At 42.1% G+C, this 22108-nt stretch overlaps 4 protein-coding genes across 4 annotated transcripts; all 4 read left to right on the top strand.

Annotated features, from left to right (window-relative positions):
- rasd2b (RASD family member 2b) lies at window positions 1–2243 on the top strand. The gene is made up of 2 exons (XM_086120232.1): window positions 1–686; window positions 1630–2243. Exons 1-2 carry the CDS (start codon window positions 68–70, stop codon window positions 2157–2159), a joined length of 1149 nt encoding a protein of 382 aa, XP_085976358.1. The 5' UTR covers window positions 1–67; the 3' UTR covers window positions 2160–2243.
- Window positions 2244–6153: 3910 nt separating this feature from the next.
- On the top strand, window positions 6154–8566 carry LOC147200458 (GTPase IMAP family member 9-like). The gene is made up of 3 exons (XM_086120192.1): window positions 6154–6463; window positions 6584–6655; window positions 7367–8566. Exons 1-3 carry the CDS (start codon window positions 6454–6456, stop codon window positions 8296–8298), a joined length of 1014 nt encoding a protein of 337 aa, XP_085976318.1. The 5' UTR covers window positions 6154–6453; the 3' UTR covers window positions 8299–8566.
- Window positions 8567–9434: 868 nt separating this feature from the next.
- Window positions 9435–11743, top strand: cldn31 (claudin 31). Its single transcript, XM_086119754.1, has 2 exons — window positions 9435–9516; window positions 10120–11743. The coding sequence occupies exon 2, from the start codon at window positions 10263–10265 to the stop codon at window positions 10926–10928; it is 666 nt and encodes a 221-aa protein (XP_085975880.1). The 5' UTR covers window positions 9435–9516; window positions 10120–10262; the 3' UTR covers window positions 10929–11743.
- A 691-nt stretch (window positions 11744–12434) lies between these two features.
- slc25a10b (solute carrier family 25 member 10b) lies at window positions 12435–22108 on the top strand. The gene is made up of 11 exons (XM_086120676.1): window positions 12435–12797; window positions 16731–16850; window positions 18545–18659; window positions 18726–18774; window positions 18847–18888; window positions 18980–19023; window positions 19096–19166; window positions 20056–20148; window positions 20243–20320; window positions 20394–20450; window positions 20566–22108. The coding sequence occupies exons 1-11, from the start codon at window positions 12708–12710 to the stop codon at window positions 20665–20667; spliced, it is 861 nt and encodes a 286-aa protein (XP_085976802.1). The 5' UTR covers window positions 12435–12707; the 3' UTR covers window positions 20668–22108.

Here is a 22108-nt window from a genome sequence, read left to right as displayed (position 1 = left end):
AGAGGGGTCACACAGCCAAACACTCATCTTCACTCTCTCACGTCACGGATAGAAATTGTACAATACGATGGAAGTTGGGAGCATGTCCACGGATGAACAGAAGTCGTCCATCTCAAAGCAATTTCGCTGCTGCTCCTCCACGGATGGTCCGCAGCTCCTTGGTAGCAGAGATTCGCAGAGCTCCGGGTGCTCCAAAGTCCTCCTGGCGTACAAAAACGCATCGCAAAACCTTAACTTGTCGGGGATCAAAGTAGGTTTGGGGATACTTAAAGTGGCCACGTCTCAGTGGAGGCAGGACAAGAAGACGCACACAGGCGTAGCCCCGAAGCAGCCGACGAACTTTGAGAACAGGTGCAAGAGTTCCCCGCTGGATCAGCTGGCAGCCCTGCTTCTCCATTGCCAAACGCAGCGACGGCAAATAGGTCAGGAACCCCCACAGGAGCGCTCGTTCTCCACCAAGCCTCAGCATTGTAAGCGCATTGTGGTTCTTGGCGCGCCGCGGGTCGGCAAGACCTCCATCCTGCGACGGTACTTGCGAGATGGATTCGTGGAGGAGTACCAGCCCACGTCCGAGGATTTCGTCCGAAAACTGTTCCGCATACGCGGGGAAACTTACCAAATAGACATATTAGATGCATCCGGAGAGAGGGACTTCCCAGCCAAGCGGCGATTATCTATTCTGACTGGTGCGTATTGTTGTATTGCATGTCGTATATGGGACACTGTTTCCCAAACGATATTTGGACAATAGGGCACTCATGACATTCGAACAATCCCAGGCACAAAATGTAACCAAAAGTGAATATCGTCTCAATGTAATCACAAACTGACAGTGAAATTTAGGCCTGTTTGAGCTGACATTGTACTTGCAGGACTCTATTCTGTTCAATGGCAACAGGTATAGATTCACAAGTATTCTTTTATCTAATCTGAAATATCATTTAAATGTCCTGCCTGTCACTGTAGTTGCTAGCATAGAAAGATAAACAAAATATATTTTGAATGAATATAAACTAACTTTCTGACAAATTAAGTGTAACATTTAATTTCCCACAGCACCATGATAATCTCACAAGGTGTGTTCGTGTCAAACTGTCATGACAGGCCACATATACACGGGCTGTTAAGGTTGTGCTCAGAGAAGTGGTAACAGTGAGACCACATTCAGTAAATAAATAATTGCTTGTGTAACGTATGCCAAAAATCTATTGGATGGGTACTTGGCGTTACCTTCATGGTTCGGTACACAAAGAGAACAAAATGCAAAACAAACTGCTCAGCATTTGTGTAACCATACAAAGATTTAATGTTATTTGAAATGAAACATCAACATCTTAAGTCTTTTCTTTTTAGGAAATAACAACATGGATGTGGCTAGAGTTTAAACATCTTGTCCTTTACATCATAGGTTGGAAGCTTAATAATAATATTATATAATTGCCCTACCATTTGATTATTATCACAGTGGATATTGGATAACTAGTTTTGAACCGAAGTCAAGGAAATATTGTGGCCAGCTTTAGCCGGGCCACGTAAACTGACATGAGGCCCTTGAGTTTGACACCTGTGATGCAAAATGTAATTTACCCATTGAAAGCAATAATTAAATGGATGTTGTTGTTTCTGCAGGGGACATTTTCTTGCTCGTCTTCAGCGTGGATGACAGGACCTCACTGGAAGAGGTGTGTGTTCTCAGACAGGAGATCCTGGCAGCCAAATCCAAACTGACTAAATGGTCACACGATTTGACACAGCAGAAGCTCGCCTTGGTGGTCTGCGCAAATAAAGTCGATCTTCAGGAATGTGAAAGGCAGGTCTCCCGAGCCGAGGTGCTCCACGCTCTCGGTGATAACTGTGCCTACTTTGAAACTTCAGCAAAGGACAGCACCAATCTGGAGAAAGTATTCGAGGCTTTGGCAAAGCGTGGTGGGCTCCCGGCTGAAACTGGACCGTCACAACACCGTAAATTGTCCCTCCATTCATATCAGGCCATACGCACCGGTCCCCTTCCAGTCCAGTTGCTGGGACATAATGATGCTTGCGGACTGCTGTACCCTCAGGCCCGTAGGCCGAGCTTCAGCGCTGAGCTACGACAAGTCACTGGACCACAATGTGCACGCAAGGCAGGCAAAAGTAAAGAAATATGTCAGATACAGTGAAAGACCAATGAACATAAAACACTGGACTATGTCGTTGTTGGATATGAAAAACGTAATTCCTGAACAGACAGGTTGAGGAAATAAGTTGACAATGAAGACAATATTCATCAGAAAGTGTTTGTTCTCTGTTGCACGTTACATGGAATTTGAATAAATCTTATGTATTTCTAAAGTTTGAAGACTATTGACTTTCTCTCTTTTTGGGATTATTATGTGTGTGTATGAGGGGTGTTGAGGTGCCCAAGTCCGTTTATCGAGACCCCCTATCCAGCCTGATTTAGATCATTTGAATCAGGTACTGGAGGAGTAAGATTGGATTGGAGCCTTTTGTGTGAATGCGTCTGTCGAAGCACAGACACAGAAAAACACACATTTGAACAGGTGATCGGTCCTCTGTAAACAATGAGTCACACTGTGTGCTCCTATCGTGGTGTCTGAAATGCAAAAGGTACACAGTTTGCTATATGCAGCACCAAACACTGAAACTCCCATCCATCCATCCATCCATGCAATTAAAATGATCTGTATACAGAGAGTGAGGGCAAAAGCAGGTGGACAGAGAGAGATGGAAAACATACAAGGACTGGAGTTTGTTGTTCGTGCACTATGGTATGCAATGGGTCACAATCTGTTCCTTTTATTGTCCATATTTCTTGGTTTCCTTGGTAGAAAAGAATCCATCCATGCATCCATCCATCTTCTGATGCGCTTTATCCTCACAAGGGTCACGGGGTGTGCTGGAGCCTGTCCCAGCTGTCTTCGGGCAGTAGGCAGGGGACACCCTGGACTGCTTGCCAGCCAGTCTTGGGCACACAGAGACGAACAACCATCCGCGCTCAGAGTCACACCGAGGGACAATTTGGAGTGTTCAATCAGCCTGTCATGCATGTTTTGGGAATGTGGGAGGAAACTGGAGGACCCGGAGAAAACTCACGCAAGCACGGGGAGAACATGCAAACTCCACACGGGAAGGCCGGAGCTGGAATCGAACCCGGTCCCTCTGCACTGTGAGGTCGATGCGCTAACCACTGGACCAATCTGATTTAAAAAAAAAAAATTGTCGTCCCCTCGCCAACATGATTTCTTTCAAAGCTTATCTGTCTCTCCTTTACTTAAATATTAATAATCGCTTTTACCTGCCGACTTACAAAGTACTGTACTACAAAGTATGGATTCTTTCATCATTCACATAATTCTTGCTTTCTGGTATTTCAGGCATTTTGATGTTGTTGAGATGATCAGCTACTGAATTATGCACACTTAAAGGTTGATGATATCATTCCTACAAATATCGTAAATAGATTTTGTCATTAAAACTCAGTCTCCAAATACAGTACTTCTTGACCACACTGGATGGATGAACTTGTACAAGCAGGAAATGATTCAAATAAAGCAGGGGTGTCACACTTATTTTTGTCGCGTGCCACATTGAGGCTAGGGTTTCCCTCAGAGGGCCGTTATGACTGTGAACCCATACAAATGTATGATCGCCTGATCACTTTTACATAACAAATTGACGGATAGCTGGTTTTAAAATCAGAGGCCACTAAATTGTTTGTTCAACTACCTTTCGGATTATTTTCAAGGGAGGATTGATGAAAACAAATCTTGCAGTATCTCATATGTCAGTGTTGTGAAGTGAGGACAATTTGCTAGAAACATGAAGTCAACAGACATGAGTTGGACCATAAGATGCTGCTGCGGGCCTGATCTGGCCCCCGGGCGTTGAGTTTGACACCTGTGAAATAAAGAGTGTTCAAATTGCTACTGTTTGCAATCATAGCACAGTAGTTATACACATAATTATCTTTGCACCAACATTTCGTATCAACCAATGTTCAACGTGCAGATTGTTCATAACATAAACCGTCCTTTCGTCGTTGCAGCAAGTATCAGATTGGATCTCTCCTCTGTATGACATCAGACATCTGGTGGAAATGTTGGCATATCTGATCATTGTAAGGGCAGTTGTGTTTGTCAACAGTCCATTCAGTTCCTAGTTCACAGCAGCTGGGAGATATCATTTAACAGAGCTATATAGACAGCTAGTCACGCAAGTGCGTGAAAGGGCAGCTAAATCAGAAGCAAGGAACAAGCACAAATGTAAATAAACAAGCCTGCCATCTGCCAGTGTCCAACCCACTCATGTTATCACATTAATTATTGCTTGTGGTCAATGTATGTTTGATCTCCTCTATGCTTGTACCAGACGTATTATTTTCCAGTTGCTTTTGTTTATTGCACAATTGTGGCTTTTTTTCTTTGTTTTGTTGTCACCTGGGTCAAATTAAAAGTGCTGCTGATGCTGCAGAGTACGTGTAAAGGTACTGAGCAATTCAGTGTTGACCCCTCTGCGCTCCTTGTAAACATAGTAACACAAATAAATAACTAGGCTTACTTAGGGGTTGCAACTCTAAACTGCATGGTATATTCTACAGCATCGAGAGGGTTCCTTCCAGACTCCCGTGACCCTGGTGAGGAGAAGCAGATTAGGAAATGGATGGATGGTTTTGCAAGTCTTGGGCGCTCCCTAGTGTTAGAAATTTAATTTGATTGCAATACAGTAAACGGCTTAATCAAAACCAAAGGTAACAAACGCGTTTTTTCGAACACGTTTACTGGATGGAGAGTCACTAAAGCTGGGAAAAATACCTTAATCTATATCTGAAACCCTGACAAGACGTGTCAGTGCCACAAGAGTTTTGTGTACTGTCCATACTTAATTTTTCATGGATTGAAGGGCTCCGCATAACGACAACCTCCGACACGGCATTTCGGCGTTTTTATCCTTGGCCGTCGAGTAGGTAGTAGTAGTAGTTCATCCATTAAACGGATGAACGCCCACCTTACCGACGAAGATGACGATGGGACGTCCTACCGGCCTTCACGACTGAAACTTCCACTGTCGCACCGTTTTTGGGTCTTTGCCCAGGGCTGATAACAAACCCGCTACCCTCAGGCTTCGTGACCCACTCACCCTATTCCCTTTACTGGGCCGTTCCACCTGAGGGCCTTGGCTTTCGCTCCGAACTCTTATCTTCTCATCCACTGCCCTTCTTTTTGTTCTTGAACAATGTTCTTTGACTCTACCACCACCATCGCTCCGCCACTGTCGTACCGGTGATTTCCGCAGCCACTCCAAGCCCTAAGCACAAGAGCCATACGGAGACGTCACTTGACACTCGCTTCCAGAGCCAACTAGCCCCCGCATGACTCCCTGCCCAGATGGATTAGCTTGAGAAGAAGAAATGTCATCTGTGCAGTACGTTGCACATAGTGCACATTTGACAATAAAGTTGTACTTGACTTGACTTGATACAATCCATTTGTAAAGGAACTGCATATGACTCTGAAGTTACTGCCCAAAGACAGCTGAGATAGGCGCCAGCACGCCGTGCGACCCTTGTGAGGATTAGCGGATCAGAAAATGGATGGGTGGATGGATAGTTAGTAGTGGGGTTCGATTCCGGCTCTTGGCTTCCTATGTGGAGTTTGCATGTTCTCCCCGTGCCTCTGTGGGTTTTCTCCAGGTGCTCCAGTTTCCTCCCACATTCCAAAAACATGCACGACAGGTTAATGGAACACTCTAAATTGTCCTTAGGTGTGATTATGGGTGTGATTGGTTGTTTGTCTCTGTGTGCCCTGCGATTAGCTGCCAACCGGTTCAGGGTGTACCTCGCCTACTGCGCGAAGACAGCACGCCCCGCGACCCTTGTGAGGATAAACAGATCAGAACATGGATGGAAAGTTAGTAGTTAGTTATAGTTAGCTTAGTGGACTGGAATATCAGGCCCGCACAGCCGAAAAAACAGCCTGGACACAAGAGGAATTCTCCCGATGTTCCAGAGGGGACACTCAGGGTCTGACTGTCGATGTTGTAATGTCTTGCTTTTGAAGGAAGGGGAAGTCACCAAAGGAAGGATGTGATGTCTTCTCCCTCCCCTTTCAACAAACTGGCTGAGCAAAAGCACGAATAAAATTAACAAATGTTCATCAGTGGAAGAGCAGGAATGTTGCTCATGTATTTACTTTTATTTTTTCAAAATATAGCAATTGTGTTGAATCCTCTTAAGGTATACAGAGCGTGCGGGACTGCCAATGTGGGGATTTTGTCTCAAATTCAATTCAAGGACAATACAAGGAAATAGGAAGCGCCTTGTGCAGATTCCCGGGCTTCCAGAAGTTTCCCAGTCATACAAACGGTAAAGCAGAATTGAGAAGCAAAATAAATTCTCAATTCAAAGCTGAAGAAAGACATTTGGCCACTCGCTAACTGGAAATTTGACATTCGGTAATGGCTGAAGGTAAGACAAAGGTTTGCTCATAAGTACCGGATTGATTGTGTGATAACTGAGAAAAGTTGCTTTGCAATGAGTAATAAATCATTTGCTTTTGTGTTTCCACTTGATTATTGGACCTTGCAGCAATACCATTGCGAGAAAAGAAGCAGAAAACTCTCCCTCCATCCGACGGGTGTGGTCTGAATAACTTTGATGGTAAGCTTGTGTCTATATTCTTATTCCTCTTCATTATGATTATTGAGAGTCCCAAGACGATCAATTTATGGCTTTGTGTTGTGTTTAATATTAAATAGTTAAATACTAACAATCGCTTTCTTGGCTAACTACTAACAATGTACTAATAATCACTGTGGCTTAGGAAATAGAATATCATAACTTCAGTCTGTCTAGATGTCTAACATCTTTTCTGACGTTTAAAACTTGTGTATTTGATGAAAACTACATTCAGCAACCACAACATTATGGTCATGTGTACAATCTAAATCAATAGCTGTGTCAAATAATCTGCTTGACAGCGATCATAATGCTATATTGACTCACAGTCTGAGTGGAATTAAAGTAACAATTTATTATTGTAATCGTTTGCTGTGGTGTAACTGTTCTGTATCACACTGAGCTGTGTATAGGTTTTTTTTTTTTTTTTTACTCTCTCACATAGCAAAATTATGGACACGAGTTCCTGTAGTTTTACAGCGGTCATAATACACATTTTTATCTGGAGAGTATAAAGTAATGTGTGTAAAAGTTTGCAATCATTTTAACACTTTGTGTCATACTTTTGGGACCCAATTCTTTAGTTGCAGTTCAGAAAGAAAAAAAAATCACATTCAGACCTCAAAGAGAAATCAACATGTAAACCTATTTGGCCAGACTTAATTACTGACTCCAGATCTTTTTTTTTTTCAGCTGTGGATCTGTCTGGAGGCCTGAGAATAGTCCTAGTGGGGAAGACGGGATCAGGGAAGAGCGCAACAGGAAACACCATACTTGGCAGAGCTGCCTTCAGAGAGGATCCGAGCCCGGTGTCGGTGACCAAACACTGTGAGACACAGAGCGGCGAAGTGGATGGCACCACGGTGCAGGTCATCGACACACCAGGCCTCTTCGACACTGCCATCACCGAAGAAGAATTAAAATCAAGAATAGAGGAATGTGTCAAGATGTCAGTGCCCGGCCCTCACGCCTTCCTACTCGTGATCAGGCTTGGGGTGAGGTTCACCGAGGAGGAGCGAAACGCTGTAAAGTGGATCCAGGATAACTTTGGTGACGATGCCTCCATGTACACCATCATGCTATTCACATGCAAGGACCAGGCCAAAGCTGACAATGCCCTAAAAGAGTGCAAAGAGCTGCGTAGACTCTCCATCACGTTCGGGCGCAGGTATCACGCCTTCAACAACAACGACGCAGATGATCGAGTCCAAGTCAAAGAGCTCGTTACGATGATCAAGGAAATGATCCAAGACAACGGCGGGAAACACTACACAAATGAAATGTATGAGAAAGCCCAGAGCAAGCTAAGAGAGGAAGAGGAACGGAAGAAACAAGAGGAGGAAGAGAAGAAGGAGGAGGAGAGAAAAATGTGGGACGCGGAGAGGGAGAGGCAAGAGAAAGAGAAGGAGAAGAAGAAAAAGTCGAAAAAAAAGAACATCTGCGTGGCCTCAGCGGCTGCGGTGGTGCTGGTGTTGGCTGGCATGGTTATCGCGGTGGGGGCCGACACCACTGTGGCGCTGGCGCTTGGAGCACCCACTCTCCTCCTGGGAGTGTTATGTGGCTTAGTTGCTCTTTGGTTTTGGAAAGGAATTCGATGCAAAGCTAAATCTGATTTTCCAGTATAGAACGACGTCAGTGCCAAGGACGTGAGGCACTCTATTCAGCACGCAGTATTTGTTTTGACTATAAATCCGTGAATTATGTCATTTTGGCATCGTCTGTTTACAGAATTAAAAACTATGCAGCGACCCCTGGATATATAACTCTCATTTAAACTGTGAACGGTATGATACTTGCTGCCTCTTTATTTGTATTTTCTCCCCCTTTAAAATGTATTTAAAAAAGCACATTCTACTTGAATAGAACATTTTAAGTAACAGTGTGAATCTTAATAAACGAAGCAAATTACAGCATTGTCATTTACGTAAGTGTCATAACTGTGCTAAATAATCGTTTTAAGCAGTCATGTGCTGGCTGTATAGTTAGAAACATGACAAGCTCTTCCCTTAAGGAAATGAAAGACAATGGGTAATGTCTGTAGGCTGCCATTTGTATTTAAGAGAGGAAACATCCGGGAGTAACCTCACATTACAGCTCACTCAAGCACAAAACATGGGGTAATGAAGGGGGAAAGTGCGTTCCTGGGAGAGGGACTACTGCGATCTTGGGTTGTAGATGACTTCACTGCGTTCACACTAATAGGCCACAATATGTGAGGTAAACCTGTCTAACTAATGAAAGCCAACAGAAGCCCTAAGAAAATTTCTGCCCCAATAAAGATGATATTGTTGATGTTATTGACACTGTCAGGAGGTACAATTTGAAAGGCATGCACATTTTTTTTGGGTTGGGGTGCAATTTGTAGTGGTGTAGCTGCACTGTACCTTCCTGAGAGGTTCTTCCATTTTGACACTCATTTCTTGGAGATGAACATCAACAAGTCTAACTTTGTTCATGAAGACTGCAAAGTACCTTGTTGCCATCTTCTTCTTCACATTATTTATTTAGGATAAAGTGCCATCGTCATGGCTCTACTTAGTTTCTAAAATGCTCTTAAAGAAAACTCGGGAGAGAAAGTCAATATTACTCAACATTTAAACTCAAAGGAATGACATCATGAGCAGTCATCATTGGAATTTTCTTCTGGAACATGCGCCTCTAACAATGTCCCCTTGTGTTGTCATTTGTGGCATAACTATCTGCGTGTGAGTATTAAGTATGCAGCACGACACACTGCAGCCCTCCTACGCTCGTCGACACGAGCGATGTACAAACAAGCTGACCAGTCATAAGAGAAGAGTGAAAGACTGTGAAGACACTGACATTTCACAAGATCAAAATTGGTAAGAGTCTTGGTTCTTGCATTTACAACATTCATAAGCTAAAAAAATAGATATATTATTTTGTTGCGTTTTATCGAGTAGCCTAAGCTCTAGAGAGTCATAATCAAAACAAAAAGTTGTGAATTTGGATTGGATGAGCTCTTGTTTTCATTTGACATAACGCTTACTGATCCTAACCTACTGGACTCAGAGGAGAGATTGGCGATCGCAAACAACGACAGGACAACACTGTAACTTCCATTAGAGGGAAACAAGCAATGAAAATTCTAAGAGGAAAATAAAAGTAAAGATTTCATAGCACTCAAAAGCATGGCGGAGCCTCTGAATGTCTTGGCTAGAAAAACATAGAGACATGATCAATCTCATTGTCCTGATGTCATCCCAATCCTGTTTTTACCAATTACAAGGTATATTATGAATCAGGATGTATTGTATTGTATTTTTAAGTGGTCTTATTGATTGCAATGATATATTTTATAATGTAATGTAAATGCGATCTTGAGAATTGAGTCAACATAATATCTTCAGTTCTCACATGCTAATTCTGAAATGGCATTTTGAAATTGGCAAGTTTTAAATGTGGAAAACATGTCATCTCTGCAGATTACTGCGTTGAAGAATTGGACTCATTGGGGTGGTTTATGACTATCACACATCGATCGAGGATTTCTTCATACCAAGGCTTTCGGGGGAGTTTTGTATAAACGTTCTTTCAAAGTGAGACCTTTGGCTTTTTTCAAGCAAACATGGCATCGACGACTCTTCAGCTGCTGGGCTTGGTTTTAGCGGTGCTAGGCTGGGTGTGTGGGATATTGGTGTGCGCCGCCCCTCTGTGGCGCGTGTCCGCCTTTGTGGGTGGGGAGCTGGTGATCGCCCAGGTGATGTGGGAAGGACTGTGGATGAACTGCCTGTCTCAGACCACAGGTCAGATCCAGTGTAAGACGTACGACTCCACACTGGCGCTGCCCACGTCCACTCAAGCCGCCCGCAGCCTCATTGTCCTCTCTTTGCTCCTCTGTATTCTGGCCCTCCTACTTGGGGTGATGGGGGCCAAGTGCACCCACTGCCTGGGTGACACCAACCAAGCCTCCAAGGCTCGGCTGAGCAGGCTGGCAGGGGCGCTCTTCATTGTGTCTGGTTTGGCCTTTTTGATACCCATCTCTTGGACTGCCTTTGCAGTAATCAGGGACTTTTACGATCTGAATGTTGCAGCACCTCTAAAGAGAGAGCTGGGACCGGCGCTCTATCTGGGCTGGGTGGCCAGTGTTCTACTGCTGCTGGGGGGCGCTCTCCTGCACATTGGTTCATCTCCAAAAGGAGGAGGAATATTGCCTATTGGAAGAGCGGCAAAAGACAACCCACATTCAGGGGTAGCGGGAGAAGCAAAGCCACAAGAAAAAGCTTTTGTGTAAGATGTGTCGGATTTTGTTGGACCGATCAACTGATTGAATTGTTTTAGTCATGGGTTTAAGTGAAATACAACATTTGTTTAACATAAACAGCTAATAACTCAAATTGGGAAAAAGAAAATGAGATTCATTCATGGATGGTTTTATTTGAGTGACTGGCTGGGGCTGTTAAATGCTGTGATGTTTACTAATGTTTGTATCATACATTTGTCAAATTTCACTCAGCCTCTGTATATGTGCGTGTGCGCGTGTAAGTGGGTGGTAAGCACACAGAGAGTTGTTGTATACTGTCAGTGTAAGTGTGCCTTTCGATATGTATATGCGTATGCATGTCAGAGTGAGAACAAGAGAGTGAGCGAGACAGTACTGGTGTTCTTTATTTGTAATTTAAAAAATATATATTCTGGTAGAGTAGTTGAGTTGTCAAGATTATTTCAAATGATATTTTACACTCATTTACTATTTGTATTTTTTTTTCTTAAATTCTCAAAATTCTTTTTTTGTCTGTTTATTACCATTATGAACATCATTAAAGTGTTATTTACAACTATACTTTTACAAACCTATATTTGTTTCACAGAAACATTTTTTGATTATTTCAGGGTTGCTATTAAGTTTAATAAAATATTTATGGTTGACATAAATAATCTAACACAAAATAATGTTATACTAAAGGAACTGTTGCATTGTTTTTCAATTCAACAAAGCAAATGTTGAATTGAAAATGTGACCTGTACACATAAAAGTACACAGCTATGTATTTTGCAATTTCAGTGTGTTTTTTTTCATTTGGTATTTATATATCAAGGATTCCACAAATAAACGCAAAGTTGTGTGAGTTCTTCGTGGTTCTCAATCGTCATGAAGTTTTCACTGAAAACATGCAGTTATACAGCCATACTTACATGCTTGTGTCTATTATTCTTTCATGTTTTTATATCTGAGGAACGGTGTTGTCACATAAAAATGTTATGTCTGCTGCCTGATTGCAGCATGGAGAGATGGGAACCCCCCCCGGCCCCGAGGACCGGAGTTTGACACCTGTGGCTTATTCTTGAATGATGTACAAGCACAACCTTTAACTTTACACAGGCCATTTTTACACTAACCCATAAAGTCATTCTATTTAAGGATGCCTGGCATGTGAGTATTGGCGGAACATCTCTAACAATGCAGAGCACGAGATCTTTAGCTGAGCGGCACATAGCACCACACATGTTGCTGGATTTTGAGGAGTCCGCTTAAAGAGAAATTTCTAACAAATGTGATGTGGACATGTCGCTTTAAAAAAGAGACACGAGCCTGTGGAATGGGGGGAAACGGTTGTGTGTGTGCGTGTGTGTGTGCGTGTGTATTCAGAGTGGTCGGCGCGTGTGTGCGTGCGTGCGTCCGTGTGCGTGTGTGTGTGTGTTCAGAGTGGTCGTTGGCACGAGAGTACGGACAAAGGGGGCGGGTAGGCAGCTTCGGCGTCCACGTCGTCAATTGGCTGCTCCTCCTCTCTGGTTTTCAGCTGCTTCCTGAATCGCTACACGTTGTGCTAACTTACCGTGCACGCACACACGCGCTTCGTCTCCATAAATATGTGACGGGAGTGCGCGCGATACATCTGGAGCCAAAGTGCACGCCTGTTGCCGGAATGTTTGAAGATTAACGAGGTCGTGAAACAAATACTACCACTGCCACTGCCACTGGTAGCGTAGATCCCCTACGGGCGGACCGACCGGGAAACAACGAACGCGGCCACAGCTGTTGCTGCACCGTGCTAGGGCACCGGACGCAGCCATGACCGAGACACGGAAGACGCGGTGGTATTTCGGCGGCTTGGCGTCCTGTGGAGCCGCCTGCTGCACGCATCCTCTGGATCTCCTCAAGGTGATGGGGTGGTGAGGCTAGATGAGACCCTCTCCCCGGTGTTGGCGTCGAGGGGTGCAGGCCTAAACACAGACTGCAGCTGTTTTCAACAACACTTATGATTTACAATATTCGTTCTCGAATCAATATATAGTTGGCTCATTTAGTGCTCAGTGTGAAAAGGTTGCTGTGCTACTGTCACCGTGCACGTGGCAAGATTTAGGCCAAACGTTCAGGTGTAGTGGAGGTGGTTGTGATCATGATGATATTAATATTAATTGTGACGTCAGGCTGTCATTCTCAAAATGGCACAGGAAAATGCCTGGATTAGCGAAAGATACAATGCATTCTTTTCTCATGGTAAGTGATAAATAATTTGGGTCCCAATGTCGTTATGGGACCTGTGGTATGGCAAATGTGTGCTTACCAGCATAAAGCAGTCTGCGTCTGAATATGTACTACACGGTGAGTTTGCGTTTGATTAAGATTAATTGATTGATATTATTATTTTAAACAGTGAAATGATAAAAAATACAAATCGGGTCAAATTGTACATATTGTACAATTGTACACAGAAATTAGATTTTTTTGTAGTTGCCTTTTGCTATATAACATGAGCAATATAAGAAACAGCTTAGTATTGGTGTGCCTGTTCATCGCTGCGAAGTACCACCACAAAAATAAATATCGTAAAATCAATACTTCTGTCAGTCCATCTAAACTGAGAATTGTTATTGATGTAATTTGTGACAGCCTGTTGATAACAGCCTTGTTTCTGTCAGACTGTATGGGGATTTGAGTAATTATGTTTTTAACTGGGCCAAATTTTGCGCATATGTGTGCATTTTGGTCTTTTCATAATACAACGTCTAAGGTGTTTTAGGGAATGCCAAAATAAGGCTGAAACTGGACTTTCTCAGATATACTCATGAAAGTGTCTCATTTATCGAAATAATTGATGTCATGTGCAAGTATTCTCCAGTGTCCATCAAATAGTAAACTAGTGGATTCAAGATGGATAGCAGTTTTATTATTCTTGCCAAAATGATTGCTCCGTGTTACCAATTAATATATGTCTGTGCTGCTTCTATATATTGCTTCTGATCAAACTACTGCATAGGTTTATACCTGACAGCTCACATGCGCTTTTATAACATGGTAATGGCAGCATCACATGACCTTGACAACTCCAACTGGCCTCTGGTGAATCATGTGGTGTGTAATGAATAACAGGAGGTCCGCACTCACAAAATGTTTTTGTTTTTGGGTCACTTATTGTCCACTGTAAATTGACCCAATCTTATGGAGGCAGTTACATTGCACGTTATGAGTGAGAGAGACAGAAGAACAAGAGTTAAGCAAAATTTGCTTTGTCATTACTTTTTTCACCTCTGGCCTTCTTATTGTGCCATTCCTCCAAAGTACTGGGAGGCTTCTTTTCACTTAGCCAACTTCTGAAAACCAATCAGAGGCCAGTGGGCTTGTAGCTAGGAGGGGCGGGGGGGGGGGGGGGCATTTAAAGAGATAAGCGCTACAATGTTAAAAAGTTTTTTTTGGAAAAATAAGTGCTTGTAGCGTCAAAGGTAATTTACCCCAGTGTCTCTGCTCTGCAAGTCCTCCTGTTACTACATTTGTGACAATGAAATGCAGTTAAGGGACTGTGTTTCACGTGGTATATATTTGGGTTGACAGTTTGAGTTATAGCCCATGGTAGTTCCGTGTCTGGGCTGTTCAAAGTAAATCTACACTTCATGGGAGAAACCTGATCAAGCTCATTATCTCGAATGGAATACACACCACATGCTGTGTTCTGCCATGCGTGAATAACTGACATACAGTACATGCACATGGCATACATCCTCTGTATCAGAAACTAGGCCTTTTTTGAGTGTTTCTGTCAATTTTACCCATGATTTGTCATCTCCATAAATTCAAAACCTGCACCTTCCAGTGATTTAGTGGGTTGTCATTTCCATCTGACTATTGAAATTAAATATGTGTGTAGGAGTCGAGCTTACCAAATAATTGTTAAGTGGGTGGGTGAGGTGAATACAATTTTTGTAGATCACAGATAAAAACAAGCTTTAAAGACTGAGAGACCCTCAAACAGAAATCCCTATTGGAGCAAAGGACAAAGGCCACATTGTGAAATTGCGGACCCCCCTCTGGACGTTCTGTTGAGAAAACTGTTACGTTACTGTGACAACACACTCTTTTATTAGGAAAGCTCGTTTGTTCATGATCTGATGGTGTCAAATGGATTGCGGTCGTTGAAAGCTCCTCTGTCTTTGAAAATTAAACTGACATTTTGGGGGGGGGGGTGGAGAAAACCTTTTCATAAACTTGTTATAAAGTTCACAAGGCAGGAGTGCTGAAAAAAAGATGTTAGGTAACGTTGTGGAACTTGCAGTGTTGGGATTTTGCAAAAGTCACTGCTCAGCTTCCTCTTAAACAACCAAAACTGCCATACTTACACCAGTTTTAAAATCACCGCATTGGCTCCTGGTGTGTTTTGGGGTTGATTTGAAAGTACCTGTATTAGATTTTAAATTCCTTCACGGACTTGGCCATCTTATTTATCCGACCTGCTTTTATCATATCAACCATTGCGGATCCTGAGGTAATGTGGAACTGGCCTTTTAATTATTCCTAAGTTGAGACATTTGGTCCCCAGCTATGGAATAGTCTCTAGGTCAGGGGTGCCCAAACTTTTCGGATCGAAGATCTACTTTTCGATCAACTAACCTCCCGGGATCTACCCTTACTGGCACGCACACACTCTCACACACAAACACAAACACACACACACACACACACGCACACGCACACCATGATCAGAAACAGCCTGAAACTGAGGCATGCGACACACTTTTGCAGCCTGTTAACTATCGTAGCTCACACGTACCGTTTTAAAGTGCTTCCCTGGGCCCTCCTAGATTCCTATTCTTTGCCCGTGCCCTCGATGAATTGCACACGAAGCAAACTCTGAATGAGAATAATGACGATAAAAGATAGAGCGCAACAGCTCTGATCACAAGCTGCAATTGCGGACTGCTGAGCGCTAACAACTTCCGGTGACGTAATCACAAGCCACCGTAAATTCAAGATTTACCTGCTTTATTTTATTTTAAAATATTTTTTGGGTGAAAATGAGACTGATAAGATGATTAGGGTGCAGCGTACATGAACACAAAAAAATATGTTACTAACATGTACAAAGACACGCAAATGGTTGTTTTTTTTTTTTCTCCTCGACACTCTTCGGATCTACTTGGGACCTGTCTTAGATCTATTGGTAGATCAGGATCGACGTAATGGGCACCCCTGCTCTAGGTCATCAGGGAATGTGTGCTTTTGTGTGTGTGCGTGTGCGTGAGCATATGGGCATGCTTGTGAGGATATCTCTGTGTATGCTGGGGGGGGGGCGTTCTCTTTTTATGTTGTAATTTCAAAATCTTAATTGCACAGCACTTTGAGTTGCATTTTTACGTATGAAAAGTGCTATATATAAACAAAGTTCGATTGATTGAATGATACTTCAACAATGACATTTTTAAACTAGAAAATGATTACTAGATGGGAAACAAAATCATGATTAATGGATCAAATTGTTTACATGAATTTTAGATTACAGTGACACTGTGATGTGTGTTTTACATACTGATATGTGCATATCAAATTTAAAAAAAATCACACACAAAGTTCTTGATCAGGATTATTACATTATTATGCCCTTTGATTCAGCAAAATTCACCTTCAAAAAGAATAAGACACAAGGTTTACGATAGCACATTGTCAATTAGGAAAAGTGTAATTTAGGTAAAGTGTCATCAAACAACCGAAGGTGCATTTTTCAGGGAGGGAAGACAAGACACGGTGGTGTCACGCCTCACATAAGTGAAAGTGCTAGGGTTCCCAGTATCATGCCAATCATACTATATGTGTCGTTCGCAGGTGCACCTCCAAACACAGCAGGAGGTCAAGAAGAGGATGTTTGGCATGGCCGTTCATGTGGTGAAGAATAATGGGGTGCTTGCTCTTTACAATGGCCTTTCTGCTTCCCTTTGCAGACAGGTAAAGGACGTGCATGCTATTGGCAAGTGTTTCCTTGGTGTCATGTTGAATTAAATGGATCTAATTAATGACCAGCCATTTACTAGCTACTTCATTATCCCCTCTTGCGTAAGCTGAAGTGGTGCAGTGCAGCCACTCAACCATGAATTCTGTTACCCTATATAACCGCTTACCTACTCAGGATAATGCATCGGCAATCTCAAATGTAAAAAAATCTCACTTGTTTCAAGGGAGAATTCCTCTGTCTTTTAATCAATTAAATACAATCTATTTTAATGGCAACTTTCCTTTTCCAAATATAGATTTTAGTTACCTTTTACGTTGATGTAAGGTACGACAACATTGAAGCTCTTGCTAAGCTATAACTATCCTCGTTCCACTTTTACAGATCATTTATTCATACCATGGCCAAATATTAAGTTATAAGTAATTTTGTAGAGGTTGAAATGTTACCTGCTTCCGGAAAAATAAAAGTGGCAAAAGCTTGCAAAAAAAAAAAAATCCATAATGGATGAAAATCAAATGCTTAAAATTTATAGTGAACCTGGATGCCATAGATCAGCGTTTCCTCACCTTTATTGCACCAAAGGCACATATTTTACATTAGATAAAGCCTAATGGCACATCACTAAAACAGAAACCTCACAAAAAATGGATACACAGGGCAATTATATACCTTATGCCATCTAGTGGAAGAGTGCATGGATGCAGTCGATGAACAAAGAGACGCTATTGTAATAAATACATTTTGGACAAATTAGGTGAATTTGGGTATTTCCTGCTGCATACCGGATGGTCTTCAATTGCACACTAATGTGTCACTATACAATGGTTGGGAATCACTGCTCAATAGATTTTGCTAGAATTTACCAGGATTTGTTTTCATCCAAATTGGGGGCAGCCTGTTGGTCCAATGGTTAGCGCGTCAACCTCACAATGCAGAGGTACCGCGTTAAATTCCAGGTTCTGGCCTCCTTGTGTGGAGTTTGTATGTTCTCCCCGGGCCTGCGTGGCTTTTCTCCGGGTACTCCGGTTCCAAAAACATGCATATACCCTGTCCCTCCCTTGTTTCTGACTTTTGGGTTGAGTGAACGCTGGCGCGTTTTGGCTGCCGCTGCTCAACCCGTATTGTTTTGTGTTTTTTGTTATTGTAAAGTGTCCTTGGGTGTCTTGAAAGGCGCTTATAAATAAAATCTATTATTATTATTATTATATAGGTATGAGTGTGAGCGCGGATGGTTGTTCGTCCCTGGATGCCCTGCGATTGGCTGGCAACCGGTTCAGGGTGCCTACTGCCTGAAGACAGCTGAGATTGGCTCCAGCACACCCTTGTGAGGATAAAGCGGATCGGAAAATGGATGGATGTCTGATAATTTCAGCAACATAATAATAATCTAATAATAATTTTGAAAATGCAAATAAGAAAAAAAAAAGGCAAAAAAAAAATCCCATCTCCAGTGTTACGTCTTTTGACACTTTTGCTTGTGTCATTGCTAGTCAGAAGAAACGTATTTCTTTTCACTGTAACTCCAGCCATTGAGTTCATATTGTAAAACAACTTTGTACAACTTGAATGTAAATGAATCGAAAAGCAATTAATTAAACACAATCACCCACCCTTTTTATATGATATCTTATTTGAAAATGGTCCAAATAGCTCAAAAGTCTCGTTTTGTTTATCTTCTCCTCCCCAGATGTCGTATTCGCTAACCAGATTTGCCATCTATGAGACTGTAAGGGACGTGATTGGAAACAAAAGCCAGGGCCCCATGCCGTTCTACCAAAAAGTATTGTTGGGAGCTTTTGGAGGTCCGTGCACGCACACCCGCACAGAGACATGCAGCAAATAAACTAAAAATATTATTACTTTAATAGGTTTTACGGGGGGCTTTGTTGGCACGCCAGCAGACATGGTCAATGTCAGGTAACATGCCAAGAATGCACTTAGCTTTAAAGTCATCTTTAGTCATTTATTTATATGCATTTTTGTTTCCAGGATGCAAAATGACATGAAACTACCAGCAGAACTACGGCGAAAGTATGTGATGCAGAATATCACCAACATATGAAATTACCAAACATGAAACCTCTTTGCAAAATGTCCACCTAAACCCGTTTTCTCTTGCCAGCTACAAACATGCCATTGACGGGCTCTTCAGAGTCTTCCGAGAAGGTAACGCCAGCAAGCTGTACTGTGACTACAAAGTCAAACAATGTCATTTCTGACTTCTGAGCTGTCCCACAGAGGGTTTGAGGAAACTGTTCTCGGGAGCCACCATGGCATCCAGCAGAGGCGCCTTGGTCACTGTGGGACAGGCAAGTATACGCACTTATCGGTAAACGTATGCATCCCTTTGGTATGTTTGATTTTTACATACAGTACATTTTTTTCTTGGTTTTGTTAAATGAATTCATACGCCAAACAAAACGTGAATAAATGTTTTGTCCGTCACATTGAAAGCTATTACAAATCCGTATTCATCTGTAACGCATTAGCTAAATTGAATTGGACTTACTTAAAGGCACGTTAATGCATTATTGCTAAATCAATATTTGTAATGAATTGAGAAGTGGGTGAAATGGTTCCATTGAAATATTAATGAGTTATGAGCAAGAGCTTCACTTCGGTACTTGCACACGTTTGTGTGCCTTATAGTGTACGTTCTTATGAAACAGTGAAGGTTTTTTTTCTTTCATGATATTCTTAGCTTAACAATTAAGCCAACCAAGGTCCTACGAGATGCAAGATTTATATGTAACTTATAACTGAATAAAATGAGTCAAACATTCACATAAATGCCAACTGTTGCAGCCATAAGAAATTGGATCAGCATTGTGAAGTGGAATCAAATATTAACTAAAAAAAAAAATCCAAATGTGTTGTTTAGGATGCATGAGAGCCGAACGTTACTCGTGATGTCCAATAAGTCGACATTTGCTGCAGAATATCAGAGGCAAGGCCATGTGTGCCATCAAAGATCCTCGCACTTCCTAGCCGTACAATCAAATCTCTCAGCATTCAGACGTATTGGCGATGCCGTTTTTAACATGATTATGAAATAGATGGTAAGTTGGAGTATGATTAAAACTCAATTCATATTGCGAGGGAAATAATGACGTGATTTATTGGAGCTATGTGGCTGCAGTGTCAGTCCGCATTGAAGCTGATGTACCCGACAGACAGTACCTTTTTTCCTCCCTCCAGTTGGCATGTTATGACCAGGCCAAGCAGCTGGTGTTGGGAACGGGGATGCTGGGAGATAACGTGTTCACGCACTTCCTCTCCAGCTTCATTGCTGTAAGTGTCAGGTTATTCAAATGGTTGGACCGCCATTGACTAAATGAGCATCTTGTTTGAAATTAACTGCTGTTTTCATGTGAACTGTATGCAGGGAGGTTGTGCAACGTTCCTTTGTCAGCCTCTTGACGTTCTAAAGACTCGACTCATGAATTCAAAAGGGGAGTACACTGTGAGTGCCACTTCACTCCTTATTGCCATCTCTTAATCTTGAATGGATGTAACCGGTGTCAATGTACTTTCAGGGTGTACGACATTGCTTACAAGAAACTGCCAAATTGGGCCCCCTGGCATTTTATAAGGTAGTGACAATTTCTTTTAAAACTAACAGGACTCCAATGTATTGTTAGTTGACTTTTTCTTCTCCAAGCTTCACTATACTTATAAAGTGATCTGCTTCCATACATTGCGTGCCAGGGCCTTGTTCCTGCAGGGATCCGCTTGATTCCTCATACAGTGCTCACATTCATCTTCCTGGAGCAACTGAAAAAGAATTTTGGGATTCGCATCGTCTCCTGATGGCAAAGTGCAACTGGTCGGTATCGAACCACTCCGCTGTGAGCATTAGAAGAAAGGAAGAGGGGAAGCCACAAATGGCTTGTTCATGTTGCTTCCTCTTGCTCTACCTCGACCTTGTCATGGCATGAAGCTGAGTGTTTGCACATTTTGAGGGATAAAATTGTGGAACAAGCTAATTCTGAAAAATGACAATTCTAAGGGGAGGTGTCTGGATTATTGGAAGAGCCTGCTATCCTAAAACAAATATGTCCTGTATGATTTCATCTTATATCATGTGGTTTTAATTTGATTATTTCAAGCCTCAGTTGCTAACATTTGAATGAAAATGACTTTATTGCGACTTAAATTCCGAATGCCATCATTTAGATTTAGATATATTGATCCTTCGTGTGCTGTAAATTCTTCTTTTGGGGCGGGGGCAGGTCAAGAAAAATATGCCAATAATGGACTGCTGTCGAAAATAGTTTATGCCAGGAAAACAAACAAGTGCCATATTTGGCCAACACAGAATTGGCACGTAAATAGCATATGCATCGTAAACAAATACAGTATGTCAAGTCTGATATATGATCGCATGTGATTCATTCCCATCGGTACTGACCAAATGTCCTACAGTCCTTTATTTTACATGACACTATTGTTGGTATTGTACTTAAATTTTTTAGAACTGGAAATCAAGAAGTCTATTGACCTTTGTGGCCTCGTTCAACTAATCTGCTAATAATTCAGTCCAATTGTTGAGGAGTGGACCAAGTTGTTTCATTAACAAAATCTTATATGGTACACTTGGTACATGATATTCTCATAATGATACACTTGGTACCCTCAAACCCCCCAACACCACACGTACACAAACAAACCTTTTTCTTTGAGTTTTAAAAATTACTTTCAAATTGAAAAATTGAAGAACCTTTTAAAACAAAACTTGTACAGCAGGAGTACTGTGGTGTTTATTGCTGAGATGAGTGCGTTTTAATTTAATCACTTAGCAGCCAACAATTGTTGAGATTGGTACTTTGTTGGAACCCTGAAGCAACATTAAGTGAATTGCTCTCCACCTAACTGTGTTTTACAATTTTAAGTTTTACTGGTTTAAAGAGAGCTGTAGATAGATGTGCCATCAGTGATGAAACTTCGTCGAGGTATGCCCATTTGTTCACCGAGATGAGAATCCTTGTCATTCTCTGTCATGCCTTACTCTGTGTGTCCTCCGGGGGGCAGTATGGCAGCGTGTGATTCGGCCTTCATCCCAGGATGCGGTTTTTTTTTGTAGAACCACCAGCTTGACTTGTGCTGTATGTCCTCGAAAATGTGACCTCCAGATAAGCCTTACTTACTCAACTGGATGAACACACACCTGTTGCTATGCGTGTGTCGTTTATGCATTTTAATTTCAAATAAATGACTAACTTTTTTAAATTAAACTACACTAATGAAAATA

Source organism: Hippocampus guttulatus, chromosome 9 (genome assembly GCF_054856545.1).
Source record: "Hippocampus guttulatus isolate MCC_2025c chromosome 9, RoL_Hgut_1.0, whole genome shotgun sequence".
Taxonomy (NCBI): domain Eukaryota; kingdom Metazoa; phylum Chordata; class Actinopteri; order Syngnathiformes; family Syngnathidae; genus Hippocampus; species Hippocampus guttulatus.
Note: the sequence above shows the minus strand (reverse complement) of the source record. Positions and strands in the feature narration are given on the sequence as shown.

Bases quoted from the DNA above. Each gene is read 5' to 3' on its own strand.
- rasd2b (XM_086120232.1), top strand. From the start codon at position 68: ATGGAAGTTGGGAGCATGTCCACGGATGAACAGAAGTCGTCCATCTCA. The intron at 687-1,629 runs GTGCGTATTGTT...TTGTTTCTGCAG, and splicing joins GCGATTATCTATTCTGACTG to GGGACATTTTCTTGCTCGTC.
- LOC147200458 (XM_086120192.1), top strand. The intron at 6,656-7,366 runs GTAAGCTTGTGT...TTTTTTTTTCAG, and splicing joins TGGTCTGAATAACTTTGATG to CTGTGGATCTGTCTGGAGGC.
- cldn31 (XM_086119754.1), top strand. From the start codon at position 10,263: ATGGCATCGACGACTCTTCAGCTGCTGGGCTTGGTTTTAGCGGTGCTA.
- slc25a10b (XM_086120676.1), top strand. From the start codon at position 12,708: ATGACCGAGACACGGAAGACGCGGTGGTATTTCGGCGGCTTGGCGTCC. The intron at 16,851-18,544 runs GTAAAGGACGTG...TCTCCTCCCCAG, and splicing joins CTGCTTCCCTTTGCAGACAG to ATGTCGTATTCGCTAACCAG. The intron at 20,321-20,393 runs GTGAGTGCCACT...ATGTACTTTCAG, and splicing joins ATTCAAAAGGGGAGTACACT to GGTGTACGACATTGCTTACA.